The sequence below is a fragment of the Eretmochelys imbricata genome, chromosome 1, assembly GCF_965152235.1.
Source record: "Eretmochelys imbricata isolate rEreImb1 chromosome 1, rEreImb1.hap1, whole genome shotgun sequence".
Classification (NCBI taxonomy): Eukaryota; Metazoa; Chordata; order Testudines; family Cheloniidae; genus Eretmochelys; species Eretmochelys imbricata.
Window position 1 is genome coordinate 242,397,320 of NC_135572.1, and position 24,725 is coordinate 242,422,044.

At 45.2% G+C, this 24,725-nt stretch overlaps 1 protein-coding gene across 1 annotated transcript in view; it reads right to left on the reverse strand.

Moving 5' to 3' along the window:
* BCAT1 (branched chain amino acid transaminase 1) overlaps nucleotides 1-22,366 on the reverse strand; it is a 103,074-nt gene extending 80,708 nt beyond the window's left edge. Inside the window, exon 1 of the mRNA XM_077807476.1 lies at nucleotides 22,232-22,366. Within this exon, the coding sequence (XP_077663602.1) occupies nucleotides 22,232-22,240 (9 nt within the window). The 5' untranslated portion in view covers nucleotides 22,241-22,366. The remainder of the gene's footprint in view (nucleotides 1-22,231) is intronic.
* Nucleotides 22,367-24,725: the final 2,359 nt, after the last annotated feature.

Consider the following 24,725-nt stretch of genomic DNA (forward strand, 5'->3'; position numbering starts at 1 on the left):
AATGCCTGAAATGATGGGGCGCCCAGGAGTTCCAGGTTTATGGATCTTGGGTAGTAGATAGAATATCCCAGGTCGGGGTTCCAGGGGTGTGTCTGTGCGGATTTGATCTTGTGCTTTTTCAGGAAGTTTCTTGAGCATATGCTGTAGTTGCTTTTGGTAACTCTCAGTGGGATCATAGGGTAATGGCTTGTAGAAACTCGTGTTGGAGAGCTGCCGAGCAGCCTCTTGTTCATATTCCGACCTATTCATGATGACAACAGCACCTCCTTTGTCAGCCTATTAACCTATCCAACTACCTATCCAACTATACTCTCAGCCCAGCAGAAGCAGCTGTTCTATCTCGGGGCCTCTCCTTCTGCCCCTCCACCCCCATGAACATGATACAGTTCTGTGGTGACCTAGAATCCTATTTTCGACGTCTCCGACTCAAGGAATATTTCCAAAATACCTCTGAACAACATACTAATCCACAGAGGTCTCCCTACCAACACTACAGAAAGAAGGATTCTAGGTGGACTCCTCCTGAAGGTCGAAACAGCAGACTGGACTTCTACATAGAGTGCCATAGAGCCAGAAGAGTTCCCAGAAGTTACCTACTACAGGACAGGCCTAACAAAGAAAATAACAGAACGCCACTAGCCGTCACCTTCAGCCCCCAACTAAAACCCCTCCAACGCATTATTAAGGATCTACAACCTATCCTAAAGGATGACCCAACACTCTCACAAATCTTGGGAGACAGGCCAGTCCTTGCCTACAGACAGCCCCGCAACCTGAAGCAAATACTCACCAACAACCACATACCACACAACAGAACCACTAACCCAGGAACTTATCCTTGCAACAAAGCCCGTTGCCAATTGTGCCCACATATCTATTCAGGGGACACCATCACAGGGCCTAATAACATCAGCCACACTATCAGAGGCTCGTTCACCTGCACATCCACCAATGTGATTTATGCCATCATGTGCCAGCAATGCCCCTCTGCCATGTACATTGGTCAAACTGGACAGTCTCTACGTAAAAGAATAAATGGACACAAATCAGATGTCAAGAATTATAACATTCATAAACCAGTCGGAGAACACTTCAATCTCTCTGGTCACGCAATCACAGACATGAAGGTCGCTATCTTAAAACAAAAAAACTTCAAATCCAGACTCCAGCGAGAAACTGCTGAATTGGAATTCATTTGCAAATTGGATACTATTAATTTAGGCTTAAATAGAGACTGGGAGTGGCTAAGTCATTATGCAAGGTAGCCTATTTCCTCTTGTTTTTTCCTACCCCCCCCCCCCCCCAGATGTTCTGGTTTAACTTGGATTTAAACTTGGAGAGTGGTCAGTTTGGACGAGCTATTACCAGCAGGAGAGTGAGTCTGTGTATGTATGGGGGTGGGTTTTTGGAGGGGGGTGAGGGAGTGAGAGAACCTGGATTTGTGCAGGAAATGGCCTAACTTCATTATCATGCACATTGTGTAAAGAGTTGTCACTTTGGATGGGCTATCACCAGCAGGAGAGTGAATTTGTGTGGGGGGGTGGAGGGTGAGAAAACCTGGATTTGTGCTGGAAATGGCCTAACCTGACGATTACTTTAGATAAGCTATTACCAGCAGGAGAGTGGGGTGGGAGGAGGTATTGTTTCATATTCTCTGTGTATATATAAAGTCTGCTGCAGTTTCCACAGTATGCATCTGATGAAGTGAGCTATAGCTCACGAAAGCTCATGCTCAAATAAATTGGTTAGTCTCTACGGTGCCACAAGTACTCCATTTCTTTTTGCGAATACAGACTAACACGGCTGTTACTCTGAAACCTGTCATTATGCAGGGAAATGTAGCAACTCTGGCAGTGAAAGATTGGCTACCAACAGCTACTACCATTAGGGTCCCTAGGCTGGAGTAAAGGGTGGGCCTGGGTTCTTCTTTCCCCCCCAACCTCCCATGACAGAGACACCTCCTGGGAGGGGAAAACAGGCCTCTGTCAGGACAGGAGGCTAAACTGTTTTGGTATAAGGCTGTAGGAGCAACAGAGACAGTGGGAATTCTCTCACCAACCTCCTTGCTGGCTTATGATGAAAAGGGCTTAGTAGACTATCCCTGGCCCCAGAGAGAGAAGGGCTACGTGGAGGGTTGCAGTGAGCCTCTGAAGCTAGCATAAACTGTCTGGAAGCCAAGGGGACAAGGTTGGAGCTCTGCTACACAGAGCAGCAAAAAGGGGTCTTAATGTAATGAAAATCAGGCTGCCCTTTGTGTTTTTGTTTAACCTCACTGTTTTTTTGGTCTAGCATTTTGCTTTGCCTAGGTATTCTATAAGGCCAGGTCTACACTGTAAATTTTTGTCCATATAGTACTCTTGGGTAGAGGTGTGATTTTATTTTTATGGAATTCCTACACTGGCAAAAACCCTGGTGTAGACATAGTTATACTAGCATAAAAGTACTTTTGCTGGGCTAGTTTATTTTGCTCACTGAATGGGTATAAGCTATATTGGCAAAAGCACTTTTTTGCTTGTACACATACAGCTATACCAGCTAACCTTGTCTACTGTAAAAACCAGACTTAAAAATGCAATAACATTTAAGTGTTTTACTTGTGAAATTCCTAGCTGGTGGAAATCATACACAGATCTTTAAGTTTCTGAACAAGCTAAGTGGCTTGTTCACAAATCTTTAGCACAAGATAATGTGAATAATACTCAAATGTATACATACCAGAGACAAATAAAATAATTGAGGAATTATTGAACTTTTAGAACCAGGTAACAATTTAACGGGGGATTATACTCTCCCTGGCTTGCAAATGAGCCATTAAAATTTAGGGTTGCCAACCTTCCAGGATTGCCCTGGAATCTACAGGAATTAAAGATTAATCTTTAATTAAAGACTGTTATGTGATGAAACCTCCAGGAATACATCCAACCAAAATTGGCAACCCTATTAAAACTTCTAGGAAAAAAAACTAAACTAACTGACTCATAGACTTTAAGGCCAGAAGTGATTATCATGATGCTCATCTACTCTGATCTCTTGCACACTGCAGGCCACAGAACCTCACCCTTCCCTTCCTGTAATAGACCCATAACCTCTGGCTGAGTTGCTGAAGTCCTCAAAGCAGGTTTAAAGACTCCAAGTTACAGAGAATCCACCATTTAGTCCAGTTTAAACCTGCAAGTGACCCAGGCACCATGCTGCAGAGGATGGTGGAAACTCTGCCAGTCTGACTCAGGGAAAACTCCTTCCTGACCCCAAATAGGGCAATCAGTTAGATCCTGACCATGTGGACAAGATCCAGCAGCCAGACATCGGGGAAAGAATTCTCTGTAGTAACTCAGCACCTCCTCATCTTAGTGTCCCATCACCAGCTGTTGGAGATATTTGCTGCTAACTGTTGCAGATCGGCTACATGCAATTGCAGGCAGTCTCACCCATATCATATCACCCAGTCTCATCATATCACCCCTTCCATAAACTTATCAAGCTCCGTTTTTAAGCCGGTTGGGTTTTTTGCCCCCACTGTTTCCCTGGGAGGCTGTTCCAAAACTTCATTCCTCTGATGGTTAAAAACCTTCACCTGATTTCAAGCCTAAAACTTTTTGATGATTAGTTTATATCCATTTGTTCTTGTGTCCACATTGGCACTTAACTTAAATAACTCCTCTCCCTCCCTGGTATTTATCTCTCTGATCTAGTTATAGAGAGCAATCCTATCTCCCTTCAGCCTTTTATTGGTTAGGCTAAACAACCCAAGCTTCTTAAGTCTCCTCTCATAAGTAGGTTTTCCATTCCTCGGATCATCCTAGAAGCCCTTCTTTGCACCTCTTTGTTTGAGTTCATCTTTCTTAAACATGGGAGACCAGAACTGCACCCAGTATTCCAGATATGGTCTCACCAGGGCCTTGTATAATGGTACTAACACTTCCGTCTCTCCTGGAAATGCCTCACCTGATGCATCCTCAGACTCCATTAGCCTTTTTCATGGCCTCATCACATTGGATGACTATGAGGTGCCAGTGATCAACGAATACACCTAGGTCTTTTCACTTCCAACTGGCATGTCCCCAGCATATAGCAAACATTCTTGTTGTTGGTCCCTAAATGCAGGACTTTGAACTGTTTGTTTTCATCCCATTTCTATTACTTCAATTTTCAATGTCATCCAGATCTTCTTGTATGATAGTCTGGTCCTCTTTTGTACTGGCAATCCCGACTTTGTGTGATCAGCAAATTTTATTAGCACACTCAGACTTCTTTTGCCAAGTTCAAATAAGATTGGTCCCAAGCAGTGTTCCCTCTAATTTTTCCCCACCCATGTGTGGAATGAATTTTGTTATGTGCACCAGTATGGAGGTGATATGTGACACATCACCTTCATATTTGTGCAAAAAACACAATTCATGTGGCAGGGGTGGGGCCGAGGGATTTGGAGTGTGGGAGGGGGCTCAGGGCTGGGGCAGAGAGTTGGGGTGCAGGGGGGTATGGCCTCTGGGGTGGGGCCGGGGATGAGGGGCTCAGGCTGGGGCAGAGAGTTGGGGTGTGAGGGCTTTGGCTTGGGGTTCGGGCTCTGGGTTGGGGATGAGGGGTTTGGGGTGCAGTTGGGCTCCCTGGGGCTATGGATGGGAAAGAGGACTCTCCCCACAGCAGCACCTGGGATGGGTGGGGGGTGAGAGGCGCCTTTCCCTGCTGTGGCAGGTCCAGGCTGTCCTGGGTGGGGGCTGGAAGAGGGGCGCCTGTCCTCTGGCCACAGCAGGTCCGGGACTGGGCTGGGTTCATGGCGCCTGTTCTGCAGCTGCGGCAGGTCAGGGGCCAGGCTAGGTTCAGGCTAGGGGAGGGGTGCCTGTCCCCCATCTGCAGTAGCTCCAGGTCGGGCTGAGTATGGGGTGCCTGTCCCCCAGCTGCGACTGGTTCAGTGCTGGGCTGGGTGGGGGCCGGGGCGCTTCTCCCCCGGCCACAGCAGCTTCCACACTGGCCTGGGCTGGGGGAGAGGCACCATGGCAGGTCCAGAACTTGGGGAGAGGTATCTCTCCCCGCCACATCCCTGAGTGCCTGTGCGGTGCTTAATGGGCAGCTGCATGGCCATACGCCTGCGCAGCCTAGAGGGAACTTAGGTCCCAAGACTGATCCCTAAGAAAATCCACTAGTAACCTCCCTCCAGCCTGAGGGTTCATCTTTCAATATGACCCACTGTAGTCTCCCCTTTAACCAGTTCCTTATGCACCTTTCAATTCTCATATTAATCCCCATTTTCTCCAATTTACCTGATAATTTCCCATGTGGAATTGTATCAATGCCTTACTGAAATCCAGGCAGAACACATCTACTGCATTTCCCTTGTCTAAAAAAATCAGTTATCTTCTCAAAGAAGGAGATCAGGTTGGTCTGGCCCGATCTACCTTTCGTAAAACAGCGTTGTATTTTATCCCAGTTCCTGTTAACCTCTCTATGTCCTTAACTACTTTCTCTTTCAAAATTTGTTCCAAGACCTTACATACAACATAGGTGAAACCAAAAGGCCTGTAGTTTTCTGGAACACTTTTTGTTCCCTTTCTTAAACAGGACCTATATTAGCAATTCTCCAGTCACAGGGTACAACCCCTGAGTTTACTGACTCATTAAACATCCTTGCAATTGGACTTGCAATTTCATGTGCCAGTTCCTTTAATATTCTTGGATGGAGATTAGCCGGGACCCCCAGTTTAGGTCCATTATGATGTCTGACTTTGACTTACATCTTGGATGTGATAATTTCTACCTCCATATCCTCATTGCCATTAGTCACCCTGCCACTACCCCTAAGCTCTTCATTAGTCTCATTAAAAACAGAGGCAAAGTATTTATTTAGGTGTTGGGCCATGCCTAGATTATTTTTAATCTCCACCCTATCCTCAGTGCTTACTGGTCCCACTTCTTTCCTTGTTTTCTTCTTATTTACATGGTTCTAGTACCTTTTGCTATTGGTTTTAATTCCCTTTGCAAGGTCCAACTGTGCTTGGCTTTTGGCAGTTCTCACTTTGTCTCTACACTTTCTGACCTCCAAGATGTAGCTTTCCTTGCTGATCCATCCCATCTTCCATTCCTTGTATACTTAATCACCTGTTTGAGATGTTTGCTCAGCCAGCTTGGTCTGCAACCCTTCCCTATGAATTTTTTTCTCCCTTGGTTGGGATGGAGGCTTCAGATAATTTCAGAAACTTTGACTTAAAGTAATTCCTCCACATTCAGATCCTTGAGTTCTTTAGTCCAGTCCCCTTCCCTAACTAATTCCCTTAATTTTTTTTAAGTTGGCCCTTTTGAAATCAAGGTCCCTAGCTGCAGACTTTTTTGTTTATTCTTCTATTTAAACTGAATTAGCTCATTATCACTTAAACCCAGCTTGTCCTCTACAACCAGTTCTTCTACAAGGTCCTCACTACTCACCAATACCAAATCTAAAATGGCAACTTGGTGAAGAAATCTGTCAGCTATCACATTCAGGAAAATCAGGGCCGTACTATTATTAGCAACACTTTTCCTCCAAACTATATCTGAGAAATTAGTCTCCCATAATCATACAATTCCCAGTAGTATTTATTTCATTAAAAATACATTCCAAAATGAGAACTGCTTAAAGAGAGCAAATATGAGGAAAAAATTACATTTAAGGACCTGATCTTTTATTTCTTGCAGAGTGGATACAATTGGATTATTTTATTTTAAATAAAAAATTGGATTTTTTAAATTTAAATTAAATACATGGTGGTTTTTATATAACTCTATTTAAAATTAAATTCGAAACTGAAACTTATGTTAAGGCCTAAACTTATTAAAATCATTTAAATGAAATACAGAAAATAATATGAAGTACATATTTGCTGCCAAGTTTTAAAGAAAGTCAAACCACTGAAGTGGTAGAAGTCACTGGCTAGGCACCTGGAACCAGAGGCTGCTGAAGTGCTGAGCCAGCTTTCGACAGCAGTAGTCTCTTCTGTAAGTGAAGAGACACTTTTCTTCTTTTCAGTTTATTCAACTAGTTCAGTTCAATGACCAGTTCATTCAAAGTTTAGAAACCAGTTGGGAGTTAGGAAAACTTGTTTTCCTCTTCCAATATAGGAAATAAAAATGAGGTGTGAGAGCATGAGATCTACTACTTCTAAAATCCAGAAGGAAGTGGTGACCAGAGGAAAAATCAGTCAAATTCATTCTCTACAGATAATACTTCCTTTGTTTAATAAATCTGTTCATTTTCAGTGCAAAACATATTGTGGTAAACTGACTTTTTTTTTCTTCCCCCTTTTGTATTCATTAGCACACTTAAGGTACTTTTATTTAACAAATAAAACTTTGAAAATGATTGTTTTTGTGCATTTGTAATTGAATTCCAATTTCTATCCAAATGCAATGTGATACAAATCATGAGTAAAAAAATAACGATTATCTAGTAATTAAGAAATGTTATTCGCTATCTTTTAACATAATAAAGAATGTAAAAATTAAGAATCTGAATAAATGTAAGTTAAGCTATATAATTGCACAAATGAATATGTATAGCTATTGTGTATCCTCCAGGTTAGCAAAACCAGCACCAAATTTAGTGTAAAGGCTATATTTAGTTGCCAGTCAACATGTTTTAATGGTTAGCAACCAATGAGAATCAACCTTTTTTTGGGAAAAATATCTGAAAAGTACAAATGCAAAACACAATTAAAATGAGTTAAATCAAAGTTTCCTGCTTGCTGATTTAAATCATGATTTAAAAAAACCCAGCAATTTAAATTGCTTTGATTTAAAACAATCCACCCTGATTTCTTGAGCATCCAATTCCTACAAATATCAGTGGGAGTTCTGGCCATGGAAGGAACATACAATCAAACCCTAATGACCTGATTTACTGTTGCCCTGCACCTTGTGTAGCCAGTTATAACCATGCAAAGTGAATGCAATACTTCCAAATCAGAATAGTAACTTTTAGGCCCACTTTGGCCTGTGGTACAGGGCAATAGTGAATCAGACCGTACATGTGCACAAAAAACAAATGCTCTGGAATTCTTCTGGGAGACAAGGAGGACTCCTTTTTGTCCCGCAAGCCAAGCTTACACGCCCACTGGAGCTAGTCAAATAATAACTTGCTGGCTCTGCCAGACACCAACAACAATGCTAAGAATCAAAATGTTCTGTGACTGTGCATGTGACTGCAGGCTGGTAAGAGGCAGACATACACTGGTCTGAAGCTGTATTCAGCCTTAGCAACTTGTACAGACAACTTAATTTATTATTGAGCTGTAAATGCCACTGGTGCATGGAGACACAAGGAGCCTGAGTTTCTGGATTGAGTAGATCTGCCAGCGCAGTTGCCTATACCCTAATTCCAAGAAGTTTATTATACTGTTAGGAAGAGATGGTCATAAAATGAAGCGGATAAGTTATACCAACAATAATCTGTCATAGGATCTGAATGGGTTAGTTACTGCAGCTGGACCCAGCCAACCATCAGAAGGATATTTACAGGGTTAGGCTGTTACATTTTGTGTGTGTTCAAGGCAGTGGTTATTTTCAAAGGTAGTGGGTTGGTATGGATGCTTTGTCTGGATGCAGAATCCTTGACAGCTACATGTGGCTTTTGGATGAACATCTGGCCACCTGTCTGAAGAGTCAGTGTGAATGGCACCGCTAGAGCAAAAGATGGATCAAGAGACCCAGAGGTTGACCTGAGCTGTGAAAGGGTGGTTACAAAGCAGAACAAACCAAGACAGACAGCAGCTTCTGGCTAAGTGGTGGCTAGAATTGCGTGCTTTATCTTGACTCTGGAGGGCAGAATGGTCTCTGTGATGCTTGTAGTTATTTTGCCACCTTTGTTCAAGGTGAAGAGGAACTGTGTCCATATTTTTATAGGCTTTTCAAAGGCACTTATCACTGTAGTAGCTAAAGGTCTCCGGAGTGATTACAGGTTTATCCTTACAACACCTGTGAGGTAGGGAAAATATTATTAGGCCCATTCACAGATGGGGAATGGAAGCTTAGAGTTGGTGGCGGGGGGGGTTTGCCTAAGAGTCTTCACACTAGAGACAGGAATAGACACCATACCCCTTCGAGTTCTAACTGAACATCTTAATCACAAGACCATCTTCTCTCACACTAGAGCACATCTAGCCTTCTCTTCTGTGGCTGTGGAGGCTTCCCAGGCAGAAGAACTAGTGTGGTTTCACCACAAATGGGAAGTTGAGGGCTGTGCAGTGGTCGTATCTCATCTGCACAAAGCCATGCTCTATGCATGTTCTCTTCCTGCACAACAGCGTACAGGTGCTTGCTGCTCAAAACTTGTCTACACTGCTGCCCCAGGATGTTTTAAAACTGGTGTAGTTGGTTTGAATTTAGAGGGAGAATTTCCTCAGTTTTGATGAAGCCTGAGTTTGATGAAGCCTGATGCATCCTCTTGGTGCATCTCATGGTGTATACAAGGGTAGCTTTAAATTGTGTCCAGTTAGCTCCTACCTTGAAGGATAAGAGGAGTTGAAGCCCCTATTCTGAGGCAAAGGGTATTGAGGACAGAGACATACTACAGGGAAAACGCCAGGGACTCAAGCCATGCTTGTGGACAGTGCTTACGCTGTTTGTTTCCTTGTTTAAGTTAATAAAGGCAAGCTCCAGGAAGAGGGCAAGTTTGGACTGTATACAGTGTGTGTGTGTGTTACTTAGCACAGAGTAGGCTATTCACTTGCTTATGCCTTCTCACTGCACCCAAAAGAGACAAACAGCCCAGCAGACTCCCCTATTACTTACAGAAAGAGCCCCCCCAGCATCAGAAACCTTCTTTCTTCTGTCTCCTGAATTCCCGTTTTGGTTACCAAGCATGGTTAAACATGTTGAAGCCAGTGTCAAAGTAAAGATTCTCTCCACAACTGTAACTCTAGATCCCGTGCACCTACAAATATGCAATTGGTTTATCTACCCACAGTAATCTAAGCCCTGGTCTACCCTAGGACTTTAGGTTGAATTTAGCAGCATTAAATCAATAAACCTGCACCCATCCACACGATGAAGCCCTTTATTTCGACTTAAAGGGCTCTTAAAATCGATTTCCTTACTCCACCCCTGACAAGTGGATTAGCGCTTAAATCGGCCTTGCCGGCTCAAATTTGGGGTACTGTGGACACAATTCGACGATATTGGCCTCCGGGAGCTATCTCAGAGTGCTCCATTATGACCGCTCTGACAGCACTCTCAACTCAGATGCACTGGCCAGGTAGACAGGAAAAGAACCGCAAACTTTTGAATCTCATTTCCTGTTTGGCCAGCGTGGCAAGCTGCAGGTGACCATGATGGAGTCCCAGAATCGCAAAAGAGCTCCAGCATGGACCGAACGGGAGGTACGGGATCTGATTGCTGTATGGGGAGAGGAATCCGTGCTATCAGAACTCCGTTCCAGTTTTCGAAATGCCAAAACCTTTGTCAAAATCTCCCAGGGCATGAAGGACAGAGGCCGTAACCGTGCCGCGTGAAACTGAAGGAGCTGAGGCAAGCCTACCAGAAAACCAGAGAGGCGAATGGCCGCTCCAGGTCAGAGCCCCAAACATGCCGCTTCTATGATGAGCTGCATGCCATTTTAGGGGGTTCAGCCACCACTACCCCAGCCGTGTTGTTTGACTCCTTCAATGGAGATGGAGGCAATACGGAAGCAGGTTTTGGGGACGAAGAAGATGATGATGATGATGATGATGAGGTTGTAGATAGCTCACAGCAAGCAAGCAGAGAAACCGGTTTTCCCAAAAGCCAGGAACTGTTTCTCACCCTGGACCTGGAGCCGGTACCCCCCGAACCCACCCAAGGCTGCCTCCTGGACCCAGCAGGCAGAGAAGGGACCTCCGGTGAGTGTACCTTTTAAAATACTATACACGGTTTAAAAGCAAGCATGTGAAAGGATTACTTTGCCCTGGCATTCGTGGCTCTCCTGGATGTACTCCCAAAGCCTTTGCAAAAGGTTTCTGGGGAGGGCAGCCTTATTGCGTCCTTCATGGTAGGACACTTTACCACTCCAGGCCAGTAACATGTACTCGGGAATCATTGTACAACAAAGCATTGCAGTGTATGTTTGCTGGCATTCAAACAACATCCGTTCTTTATCTCTCTGTGTTATCCTCAGGAGAGTGAGATATAATTCATGGTCACCTGGTAAAATAGAGTGCTTTTCTTCAGGGGACACTCAGAGGAGCCCATTGCTGCTGGGCTGTTTGCCTGGGCTAAACAGAAATGTTCCCCGCTGTTAGCCACAGGGAGGGGGGAGGGTTGAGGGGGTAGCCACGCGGTGGGGGGAGGCAAAATGCGACCTTGTAACGAAAGCACATGTGCTATGTATGTAATGTTAACAGCAAGGTTTACCCTGAAAGAGTGTAGCCACTGTTTTATAAAATGTGTCTTTTTAAATACCGCTGTCCCTTTTTTTTTCTCCACCAGCTGCATGTGTTTCAATGATCACAGGATCTTCTCCTTCCCAGAGGCTAGTGAAGCTTAGAAAGAAAAAAAAACGCACTCGCGATGACATGTTCTCCGAGCTCATGCTGTCCTCCCACACTGACAGAGCACAGACGAATGCGTGGAGGCAAATAATGTCAGGGTGCAGGAAAGCACAAAATGACCGGGAGGAGAGGTGGCGGGCTGAAGAGAGTAAGTGGCGGGCTGAAGACAGGGCTGAAGCTCAAATGTGGAGGCAGCGTGATGAGAGGAGGCAGGATTCAATGCTGAGGCTGCTGGAGGACCAATCCAGTGTATGGTTGAGCTGCAGCAAAGGCAGCTGGAGCACAGACTGCCACTGCAGCCCCTCTGTAACCAACCACCCTCCTCCCCAACTTCCATAGCCTCCACACCCAGATGCCCAAGAACGCGGTGGGGGGGCCACCGGCCAACCAGCCACTCTGCCACAGAGGATTGCCCAAAAAAAAGAAGGCTGTCATTCAATAAATTTTAAAGTTGTAAACTTTTAAAGTGCTGTGTGGCATTTTCCTTCCCTCCTCCACCACCCCTCCTGGGCTACCTTGGTAGTCATCCTCCTATTCGTGTGATGAATGAATAAAGAATGCATGAATGTGAAGCAACAGTGACTTTATTGCCTCTGCAAGGGGTGATTGAAGGGAGGAGGGGAGGGTGGTTAGCTTACAGGGAAGTAGAATGAACCAAGGGGCGGGGGGTTTCATCAAGGAGAAACAAACAGAACTTTCACACCGTAGCCTGGCCAGTCATGAAACTGGTTTTCAAAGCTTCTCTGATGCATACCGCGCCCTCCTGTGCTCTTCTAACCGCCCTGGTGTCTGGCTGCGCGTAACCAGCAGCCAGGCGATTTGCCTCAACCTCCCACCCCGCCATAAACGTCTCCCCCTTACTCTCACAGATATTGTGGAGCACGCAGCAAGCAGTAATAACAGTGGGAATATTGGTTTCGCTGAGGTCTAAGCGAGTCAGTAAACTGCGCCAGCGCGCCTTTAAACGTCCAAATGCACATTCTACCACCATTCTGCACTTGCTCAGCCTGTAGTTGAACAGCTCCTGACTACTGTCCAGGCTGCCTGTGTACGGCTTCATGAGCCATGGCATTAAGGGGTAGGCTGGGTCCCCAAGGATACATATAGGCATTTCAACATCCCCAACAGTTATTTTCTGGTCTGGGAATAAAGTCCCTTCCTGCAGCTTTTGAAACAGACCAGAGTTCCTGAAGATGCGACCGTCATGTCCCTTTCCCGGCCATCCCACGTTGATGTTGGTGAAATGTCCCTTGTGATCCGCCAGAGCTTGCAGCACTATTGAAAAGTACCCCTTGCGGTTTATGTACTCACTGCCTTTGTGCTCCGGTGCCAAGATAGGGATATGGGTTCCGTCTATGGTCCCACCACAGTTAGGGAATCCCATTGCAGCAAAGCCATCTACTATGACCTGCACATTTCCCAGGGTCACTACCCTTGATATCAGCTGATCTTTGATTGCGTGGGCTACTTGCATCACAGCAGCCCCAACAGTAGATTTGCCCACTCCAAATTGATTCCCAACTGACCGATAGCTGTCTGGCGTTGCAAGCTTCTACAGGGCTATCGCCACTCGCTTCTCAACTGTGAGGGCTGCTCTCATCTTGGTATTCATGCACCTCAGGGCAGGGGAAAGCAAGTCACAAAGTTCCATGAAAGTGCCTTTATGCATGCGAAAGTTTCGCAGCCACTGGGAATCGTCCCAGACCTGCAACACTATGCGGTCCCACCAGTCTGTGCTTGTTTCCCGAGCCCAGAATCGGCATTCCACAGCATGAACCTGCCCCATTAGCACCACGATGCATGCATTGGCAGGGCCCATGCTTTCAAAGAAATCTGTGTCCATGTCCTGATCACTCATGTGACCACGCTGACGTCGCCTCCTCGCCCGGTATCGCTTTGCCAGGTTCTGGTGCTGCATATACTGCTGGATAATGCGTGTGGTGTTTAATGTGCTCCTAATTGCCAAAGTGAGCTGAGCGGCCTCCATGCTTGCCTTGGTATGGCGTCCGCACAGAAAAAAGGCGCGGAACGATTGTCTGCCGTTGCTCTGACGGAGGGAGGGGCGACTGATGACACGGCTTACAGGGTTGGCTTCAGGGAGCTAAAATCAACAAAGGGGGTGTCTTTACATCAAGGAGTATTTCAGGCAGGACTTCACGGAGGGTTCCAATAAGAAATGGTGCACCTAAGTTATTGTTCTTATTGGAACAAGAAGGTTAGCCTGGCCTCTGATTGATACATGGCTAGATTTACCTCGCCGCACCTTCTCTGTGAGTGACTGCAGTGTGACCTAGAGGAATGAGTCCCCTAGACAGGGGAGAGGGGGAAGCAAATGAGTACAAAACAAATCTGGTCTATTTCTTGTTTTGATCCACTCCATCTATCTTTTACATCTTTGGCTGGCAGCAGACGGTGCAGAAGGACTGCATGCCATCCACATCTCATGGCTGCTCGGCAGAAGATGGTACAGTACGACTGCTAGCAATCCGTATCGCCTGCCTGCTCACCATAAGACGGTTCAATAGGACTGACTGCAGGACTAAAGAGAATGACCTGGTCAAGTCACTCCAAATTTAGTCCCTTCGCCCATGTCTGCCCAGGCGCTCCCAGCCGACGTGGCCAGGAGCACCTCAGACACGACGAGAACGGCTACCAGTCGTACTGCACCGTCTGCTGCCAGAAGGCAATGGGTTGCTGCTACTGTGTAGCAATGCCGTACCGCGTCTGCCAGCACCCAGGAAACATACGGTGACGGTTACCTGAGCGGGCTCCATGCTTGCCGTGGTTTGGCGTCTGCACAGGTAACTCAGGAAAAAAGGCGCAAAACGATTGTCTGCCCTTGCTTTCACGGAGGGAGGGAGGGAAGGGGGGCCTGACGATATGTACCCAGAACTACCCGCGACAATGTTTTAGCCCCATCAGGCATTGGGATCTCAACCCAGAATTCCAATGGGCAGCGGAGACTGCGGGAACTGTGGGATAGCTATCCACAGTGCAACGCTCCGGAAGTCGACTCTAGCCTCGGTACTGTGGAAGCACTCCGCCGAGTTAATGCACTTAATGCACTTAGAGCATTTTCTGTGGGGACACACACACTTGAATATATAAAACCGATTTCTAAAAAACCGACTTCTATAAATTCGACCTTATTCCGTAGTGTAGACATACCCATATTCATCATGATACATGTGGGATTTCCCATTCAAAGTACAAGGCATACCACAAATACCACAATAAGGATAAATGCTTTTTATATATATTTGTAGGAGTTACAAAGGAACAAGACTGGGAGCCAGGACTTAGGAGCTGATGACTTCTAGTCCTGGCTCTAAGATTGACTCCCTCTGTGATCTTGGACAAGCCATCTAGGGTAAAGTTTTCAAAAAACACCTAAGTGATTTAGGAACCAAACTCCCATTTTCGAAAGTGATTAGGCACTTGGGGCCACATTTACAAAGGTATTATAGAAAGAGATTCCCAGTAGAATTTACAAAAGTGCCTGCATATTTGGACACCTAAAGATCTTCATAAATCTGGCTGTTAAGAGCTTAAGGCTACGACTACACTACACATGTACCAGGAGTTCTCAGGACAAAATTTCTGGTGGCCTCAGGAGTGCAGCCACCAACTCTTGCTGGTGGCCACTCTCACACTTTTTCCTAAAACACTTTATTTGGTTTTCCAAAGCTAATTAATATGCACATATACATGTCCAAATCATTGTAATTTATTTATTGCTAGCTAGTAAGTCTGTTGTGAAAAGTGATATTAACAAACATACAAATATCACTTTTTACAGCAGACTTACTCTGCCCTGGCAAGTCTGGGGATAAATTAAGCCCTGGATGGAGGGTCGGGGGAGGCAGTGAGGGCCAGGGGCGATGAGCGTGAAAGGGGCCGAAGGAGGCAGTGGAGTGCTGGAGCCTGAAGCCCCGTGGTCAGAACCCAAAGCCAGAGAGGACAGGGCCCAGTGACGGAGCGCGAAGTCCCATGGCCAGAGCCTGCTGTCCTGCCACCCCTGGGCTAAACCCCAAAGCCTGAGTCCCACCGCCCCTGGGAAGGTGGGGAACAAACCAGCTGCCTGCTCCTCTTGCATTGTGCCCCAGGTGTCTCCAGAGGTGGGCAGGGCTCAACCCCTGCTGGCGGCCCCAGCAACCATCACCAAGGCAGTGCATCCAACTGCACCAGGGAAGGGGAGGGGCCGCTACTTTGGTTCCTCCCTCTCCACTCCCAGAAGTCACAGCCCAGGTGGCTGTGGGCGCAAGAAAAGCCCCTGGTGGCTGCATGCGGCCACAGTGGTAGCATTTGAAAAATGCTGTACTATGCTATACACTATGTCTAGACGCTTGCTACAGCAGCGGAAGAATTTCAGCAGCATCCCTTTGACTTTCAAGGAACTTTATCACTGTTACAAATGGGATTTAGGAGCCTAAGTCACTTAGGCCTGGCCTACACCTAAAACAGATCAACATAGCTACATCACTCAGGGATATGAAAAATTCACACTCCTAAGAGATGTAGTTAAGCTGACGTAAGGCCCAGTATAGACACTGCTAAGTTGATGGAAGAATTCTTCTGCTGAAATTGCTACAGTCTCTTGAGGGGGTAGATTTCCTACTGAGACAGAAAAAAGAAAAATCCCTTCTGTCACTATAGGTAGTGTCTATACTACAGCACTCCAGTGGCATAGCTGCAACTGTGCTGCTTCCGTGCTGTAGTGTAGCCATAGCTTTAGGTACCTTTGAAAATTTTCCCTATTACTGGATCCTACACTCATTAAAGTCAATAACAAAACTCCCACTGACTGGACTGGTGCAGGATCCTCTCTGCCCATTTTCCTACTGGGAAAATGGGGATAATACCACCTACCTCACACAGACGGCAGGAGATAAATTAAAGAATTAGTTTACAAAGCACTTTACAAATGAAGAGTATTGTCATTTCTTATTTTGTTCCTTATAATTATAAAATTTTCTTGACTGGCAAATCATTCAGAGAAGCAAAACCACAGATTACTAGGGATGTCACTATTGATTTTACATGGAAGGTGCTCAGATACTATGGTGATGGGCAGCCGCAAAAGGGATGGGGAGGGAAATTAACTCACATAGCAATGGAGCTGGTAAAACAACACTTTGAAAGCTTAAATCCGACTTGATTTCCTATTCTTCACACATCTAGAATGAGACAGAGCCAGCTTTACCAAGGATCACACCTTGACAAGCCATACTATCTCTGTGCACAAGCAAGCATGTGCTAAGGCCATGACCCTGCAGATGCTGCCATCAAAGGAAGGAGATTTTCAAAGACACAAAGGTACCCAGCTCCTATAGACTTTAAAAGCACCCAGCCATCTTTTGTGCCTCTGAAAACTTCTCCCGGTCAATGGGATTAACCCATAGAAATAAGCAGCATGTCCAAGAATGAGTGTTTCCTAGCTCAGACTCTGACGTTGCTTACAGCACAGGCTTAAACCCTGAAGATTGAGGACCTGGAGCCCTTCCAATTTTTTTAATTTTATTTTTTTAGAATTTCCTATAACATCTCTGGACAATCTTGTTAGACACATCCCTCTTTGAACCTTGTTAAATTCTTCTGTATGCCTTGGTCAGGTCCCCTCTCTTTCCCCTCTTCTGTGAGGCAAACAATCACCATCCTTTCAATCTCTCTTCACATGAAAGTATTTGCATGCCTCTAATCACTCTCATTGCCAATCTCAGAATCCCCTTAATTTCTACTAGACCCTTTTTCAGATAGGGTGGCCATCACAGAACACACAGTATCCCCAGAGAAGCTGAACCACTGTTTTATATAATGGTATTATCACATTTTCAGTATTACCCTCAAGCCCATTCTTTAAATTGTTTGCTTTTTTTGATCCCATAGACCTTCATCTCCCCCATGACATTCTGGCCCTCACATCCTCTGTGAGTTTTTTGTTTCCCTCCTCCTTTTCCAAATACCTCGGAGAATTCTCCAGTGGGGTGGATGGGTGTGTGATGTTCCTTGGTGCCAGTGGTGGTCAGAATGGGATGAGGAGAAGATACCCAGCTGGGAGAGAGCAGACTCTACGGCTGCCAGATCAGAGGAGGAGGCAGTAGCTCGGCTGCCCCATGCCAGGGGGAGGCAGGAAATGCAGCGTTTAAATCCCTTCTCATTGCTGCTTGTCTGGCAGAGGCTCTGGGAATGAGTGGAGAAGGCACTGTCCCCTGGCATAGCTTTGGAATACTGATGAGTCTCGCTATGGGATTTAAGGAGTTAATTATATGATTCAGCTCATAAAAAGCAATTGGGTGTCAACAAAATGACTAGAATTCTCTTTAGAATTCTCACGAAGACTTCATGTCTCAGAAGATGTCATATTTATTCAGTACCTTTAGGTAGCTTTCTCAGGAAACCACCTACCTACATTACAGGATTGATTTAACTACTAACGTTTGCAAAGCTCTTCAAGTTCCTCAGGATGGAAGTATTACTTATGGCTTTGTACAGCAGTTCTCCAACTTGTGCAGTCCATCAGCACCTTCCACACAGAAGTCACTGTCTTTTGTGCTCATCTTAAGGACAACAATGAGCAAGACCATCAGCAGTTTGAACACAAGAGAACCTCTGCCCAAGCAAACACCAATCTGTACTATTGTGTGCAAGACACAGGCTCAGAAAAAGAAACCTTGGACCTCTAGCTCATCATCTGGGAGTCTTGTTTTCAGGCTCCAGGATGAATAGCACACCATGTTCTATTGCACTCCGCTAGCTGATTGTGGAGCAGGGCTGCACTCTGGAAGGCTGCCCACCTTCCCAGCTGCAGAATGAGTATAGTAATCATGGCTGCTACAAGGAACTTAAATGAAATAGTATTAAGAGCAACTCACCAAAATTAGATAATGTGAAACCATTAAGATTCTGGTTCGCAGAATGGGTAAATGCACTGTTTGGGGCGGTAAGAGACACCCTGAAGACTGGGTTTTCTGGGTCTAAACAGGAGAAAACAAAGGGACTGGTCCTGCACTGCTAAACTCTCATGGACTTAGTGACCTTGAGGAGGCATAGTAGAGTCTGCTGCTGATCCTGCAAGCTTCTCTATGTCTGTCCCGGCTCGTTGCCGCCTCCTCCTCTTTCCCTTCTGACCACTTCTGGCACCAAGAAGCATCAACAAAATCAATATTCTAGTCTTACAATCAGCATGATCATTGTTGTTAAATTCACGAAACATTCAGGTCGGTAAATTGTACTAGTATTAGCTATGCACATAGTTAAGTATTCATATATATAGTTCTTTTACTCCATTTTATATATATGTCCTAAAAATGTAACTTGGGCATGAATGGTGAACTTCAAAAGGGAAGGTAAGTAAATGAATAACTCTGGTCCGTAAAACAATAACAACCCATGTACCAAGATGGGCGTGTCATGGAAGACAGATGGGTTAAAGCTTTTGATTACTTTTAACAACAGTTGTAATTGGAACTTCATGTTATTTTATTTGGCTCTTATGGTTTGCAGAAGAGAAGGAATCGCTGGACCTTTAGAAAAGCAAACAACTGGATTTTCATAGTCAGTAACATATGGTAATATTTGCTAGACTCCTAGTGGACCAGAGTTAATCTCACCTCTTGTATAATAAAAGTTTATGATGACAGGTGCTCTGTTTTATGAGGTAATAATCTGGTTCCTTAAAGTATAAACTATGAGGCAATGGAACCATTTCCAAGGAAAGTGGGGCCACGCATCCCTGTAGTTGTAAGGTAAAGTTATCAAGTTACCAGAATGGGTGACTGTATGACAAGTTATGGACATATACTCCCTCAACATGTGCTCAAGCTGTCACGGAAGTTTATGCTTTCAGTGCTGAGGCCAGGTGTTCAATCTCCACATTACAGACACCAAAGCTCTCAGTCACTAGCTACACTTTGTTACAGACTAGTACCCTGGACAGGACTTGAACTTCTCTGGGTCTCAAAGCCTTTGACTAGCTTTTCTAACAAGGTGGAAGACATAACTCATTTGGTATAGTGAATATGATCATATCATCCCTGCTGGTTGGGGCTAGCAAGAATAAAGTCCCCTGTTTTCTCACAGCAAAGAGACCTCATAATTTTTTTGCTAAAAATCCTGGTTTTGATGCCTACTAATGACAATGGTGTTTTTATTTATGTAGCCACAGTTATTTACAGATACTAACATTGTCATTTTATTTGTATGGGAGCAACTATGCTAATGCATATGCTGAATCTTTAGCCCGCCTAGCGTGGATGCATTATTTCAAAAGGCCTGAATAGACTGTCTAGGTTGAGTGCTCATGTCATTAATAAAATGTGATGTGTCTCCTCTCCTGACAATCCTGACCCCTGAATATTTACTGATCACTGTATTCCTAAGGAGAAATTCATCCTTGGTGCAACTCCAGGGGAATAATTCCATGGAGTTATACCACGGATGAATATGGCCCATGGCTGGTTTTGAAAAATGTAAGCTGTGTGCAAGCTAACCTCTTTTTTGTTCCTTCTGTTTCTCCTATGACTCTGTAACACTGATCTGGGCAGTCAGCCTCAGTGCCAGGGAAATCAGACCGCCCACATCCTCACAAGATGATGTAAGCGCTAGGCCTGTCAGCTGAAATCAGTTGCCACAGGGGGACAAGGCAGAACTAGAGAAACCAGAGGTAAATTCAGTTCTGACACATAATATTTCTGTAAAGAGGGCTCAGAGACAGGAAGGGAATTAGAAGAGGGTTGAGGGAGAATGTGTCTTTATTGGAGTAGCAGGGATTTAAAGCAGGAAATAGTGAAGAGGGGAAACTTCAAGGGACAGGGAAGTGTAATGATCTCATTACTGATAGATACCTTCATAGTTTTATTTTTACTACAGTTATGCCTAGAGGCCCAAACTGTGATTGGGATCCCATTGTGATGAGCGCTATGACTGTACAAACACACAGTGACAGTCCCTGTCCTCAAGAGTTTACAGTCTAAACAGATAAAACAAATGAAGGGCAAAAGGGAAAACAAAGGCACAGAGAAGTGAAGTGACTTCTCCAAAGTTACACAGTAGGCCAGTGGCAGAATGTACAACCCAGATCTCCTGTCTCCTAGATCAGAGTACCATTATATCATTCCCATTTGTTCTGTCCAGCAGAGTGATCCTTTTGCTTAGAAATAGTTTTCAGAGTAACAGCCGTGTTAGTCTGTATTCGCAAAAAGAAAAGGAGTACTTGTGGCACCTTAGAGACTAACCAATTTATTTATTGCTCATGCTCAAATAAATTGGTTAGTCTCTAAGGTGCCACAAGTACTCCTTTTCTTCTTAGAAATAGTGTAATTTCATTGTCAAGCTCACTGTTGTCATGATCAGTGCTATGGATCAAATTTTACTTCCTTCTTTTTTGTTTGTGCATGGTTAGTATTGCTGTAAGGATAACAGTCCTGCAGATTGAAGTCCACTGCTCTGGTCAGTCATGCAGCTGGTACAGCCAGAATAGTGGCAATGCAAGATTGTAACCTGCTCCCCAGAGTGCCTACATCCCTAGCCCACAGCATGCGGAACCGGAGAAGCCACTAAGTGGGCTACTAGGAGCATTTTCAGAACTTCTCCCATCACTGGTCTAGCCCTGTCTCAGCTGCATTGATGCTAGCAGTTGTGGGAATGCTCATGTAGATGGAGCACAGGTGTGGTGGGGTGGTGATAAAACACTGATTTACTAGTGTTCCCATTATTGACAGCATCTGTGCAGCTGCACCATTGCTAAGGCAACAGCGAGGGAATTTCAGAAAATGTTCAATGTAGACAAGATCCAAGGGTGAGAAAAGGGCAACACAACAATCAGCAGGGGAGAGCAGCATGAGTGCAGCCCACTGATGTTTCCCCTTCCGCCCCTGGGTGGAATAAGCTCTCATCTCATCTAGCAGAATCATTTAAGTGGAGCAACTATGCACAAGCCCAAGTGCAAATTCAGGACAAACAATATGTCAGTTCAAAGCCAGCTTTGTACAGAACCTTCTTCAAGACCCCAGACCTTCGCATGGTGCAGCTGTTTCGTGCAGTGTAAAGTTACCAGCTGAGAAGAAAAAGCAGCAACAGCACGAAGCCCTTTTGGAAGAACAAGACGTCTCTCCCCACATCTCAGGGGGCAGCATAAAAAAAGACTGTATAACTTAAAGGATGTAGAGACCCAACTGCGACTATAAAAGGCTGGTTTCCAAAAGCCCAACATCTCACATTAACTTTAACACGTGAAAAGGTTACATTTTCCATTTACACCAAACCACGCTACACTCTGCTGCCTGTTACCCTGATTCAGGTCTAGCATGACTGCACAGCTAAGAGCTATAATAAACTCCCGGACACTTCAAATCCATGTTGCCTGTCAGCAGACTATACCCTTCTCTGATTTTTTTTTCCCTTCTGTTTTTTTAACCCCTTACGAGACCCATTGTTAGAAATAAAGCCGCGCCGGTAACAAACAATTCTCCCATGCAAGATTAGATGGAAAGGCTTTCTCTCTCTTCTCTCTCCCCCCCCCCCCCATATGCCATTCAACAATTTAAAAAGGAGACGAGAGAGTCACGCACATCCTGCCTCTGAATCAGAAACAATCAACTCGCGAGGACAGAGCCTCCCTTGCGAAGCACCAAAGCCAAATCCGAGCAACAACAAACTAGAGAAATGCTGTTTTCTTGCCACTGTGCATCCCTCGGTGGACGGGCACCCAGAGAGAAATTCTGCAGCACACTGACTCCAATTACCTTCATCATGCTGGGGCCAGAGCATTAATTGCCAGATGAAGGCAGGAAGAGCTTTCTCCACGGCCCCGCTCCCTTCGGTCACCGATGAGGATGAAGCGCCTACAGGCTGTCAGTCTCTCCCTCATGCAGCGCCTGCCTGCTTTGGGACACGTTGCAGCGGAGGCTGGAAGGAACTGATACTCTCCCGGCCGCGGCTGCTCGCGGCTGCTGCTGCTGCTGCTGCTTGGGGGTTCCGATTGCATCAGCGCCCGGCCCCGCCGCGTTCCCCCGCTCGCCGCTAGGGGGAGCAGTCGCCAGAGCCGCGGGACATCACCTCCCCAAAGAAGCAGCGTCCCCATAACGCCAAGGTATTTCACCCTCCTCCCCCAGCCGCCACTGGTGCCCAGCGTCCCAGCCCAGTGGGCGCTGTGAGAGGTCAGGGCCTGGGTGTAATCATCTGCCTGTCCTCACGGGCTACCCAGACAAGGTAGCTACCAGGGCCCAGTTTGGGTCCATCACTGGTCTCCAGAATGTCCCAGAGGTGTCAGTCTACCGCCTGCCAAACGGAGAGGATTCATACCGCCAGGAATTCTTTGCACTGAAAATATTTCACCCTGGCCTAGGGGGCCTTACTCTTTTTCCTGCCCCTCCTTCATAAACAAGGGTAAATGCTGCTTTGCTCTCTGAGTCATTTCCTCAGACCTGCTTTCAAACTGTCTGGACACTCAACACCTCTCAGTTTACCCACCCCTTTCCCCCAGTCAGCACTGCATCCTTCAGTTCTCATTGCAGGTGGATTTTATGCACACTTAACATTTTTTTGCAAAATTTGCACCACTGCAGGTGCAGCTCTTCCAGTGGTAGCAATGGGAGCTTTAATGTGGACAGGACCCAATCTCTAAGCAGAGATAGATGGCACAGGGCATAAACATCAGAGTCCCAACTATATGCACAATCCCACCATTGCTACTGCCAGTTGAGCTGCACCAATAGGAAGTACTGTACAATGGTGAGAATTCTGAAGAAAATATCCTACTGTAGACCCAGCCTAATCTCCCCAAATAAAGGTGCCTATTCTCATCTTCACTGATTTTATCTTTTTTCCTTTGTTATCATTTTCATAACTGGTTTACCTCTTCCTGCCTGCTGGTGAGCAGCTGCGTCCAGCTCCAGAAAAGACTTTTCTTTACGGATTTTACTGCTAAGTGAATACTTCAGTAAACTGTTTTGCTCTGCATTTGTATGAATGATTCTCCCTTGAATATATATATGTGTGTGTGTGTAGTTTCAAAAATAACTGGCAGAGCTTTGTCATGGGAAAACTCAAATGATAAATAGTAAAAGAACGATGATTTTATAGGTGAGAGTGGAATTACAGGAAAAAAGTTGGCACGCTAATTTTACAAATCCAACAAACAGCTAGTGTCCCGCTAGTGAGGGTTGCAAAGCCTTGTGCTCCAGGAGCTTCCCACCATGCTAGCTGAAAGTAATATGCCTACAGAGTAGGAGCTACTAGTACAAGGACACAGCTGAGAAAAAGCCAGATTCCTACTGCTGCTGCAACAGCTGCTCATCATGACTCCACTGAATGATTGCAGGCAACAGCAATGCCAGAGATTTGCTTTCTTTATTTAATTTACCATTTTAATGGCCTTTTAAACTGTAAAAATAACCAGTGTTTACTGTTGTTGGTTGATGTGTGTGCACGCACACATGCTGAAGAGTTTAGGCTTTTGATATTTTCAATTATCTGACATTCTTAAGAGGCCATATACACCTCTATTTATGGGCTCTATTCAGCAGCAGGGGAAAAGTTCCCTTATATGGCACAAAGGTCTGCAAAATATCTTGAACATCTGGGCACGGTTAATTCCTACATTGATGATAAATGAATTTTACATGAATTTGTAACTCTGCTGTAAGAATATACTTATGGGCTTGAACCATGACAATCAAAGGTCTTGTCTACACTGGATTTTTTCCCTTAAAGCTTCCCATCGTTGCAGCGCTATCAGTGATGGAAACTGTAGTGCAGACAAGGTGCCCCAGTAGCTGCCAGCATTTGTACTACAGTGTCACCTAGATCTGTTCTGAGGAGGGTTAGAAAACATTGTGGGTTAGAAAACCAGCACCTTGTTTAGCCTCCCACTCCCCTGTTGCTACCACTAGAGCTGCATGATGGGAAATTTTAGGGAAAAAAATCTAGTGTAGACAAGGCCAAAGGTTTCAAGTGAGAATATTTTTGCAATTTTTTAAAATAGGCTATTTTTATATTCTGAGAGTTAAAAAGTTGGTTTGGGAAATTTCTTGCCATTAATTGAATTTTTAAAACAATGATCTTCTAAAACAGAGAGCGAAGGATGTTTCAAATCTGTAAAATCTGTTAATAATGTACACAGGCCTCTTACATTTTTTAAAATAATACAAACTGCACAGATAGCATTGCCAGACCCTGGGAATGGGTGACAGGGGATGGATCATTTGATGATTACCAGTTCTGTTCATTCCCTCCGGG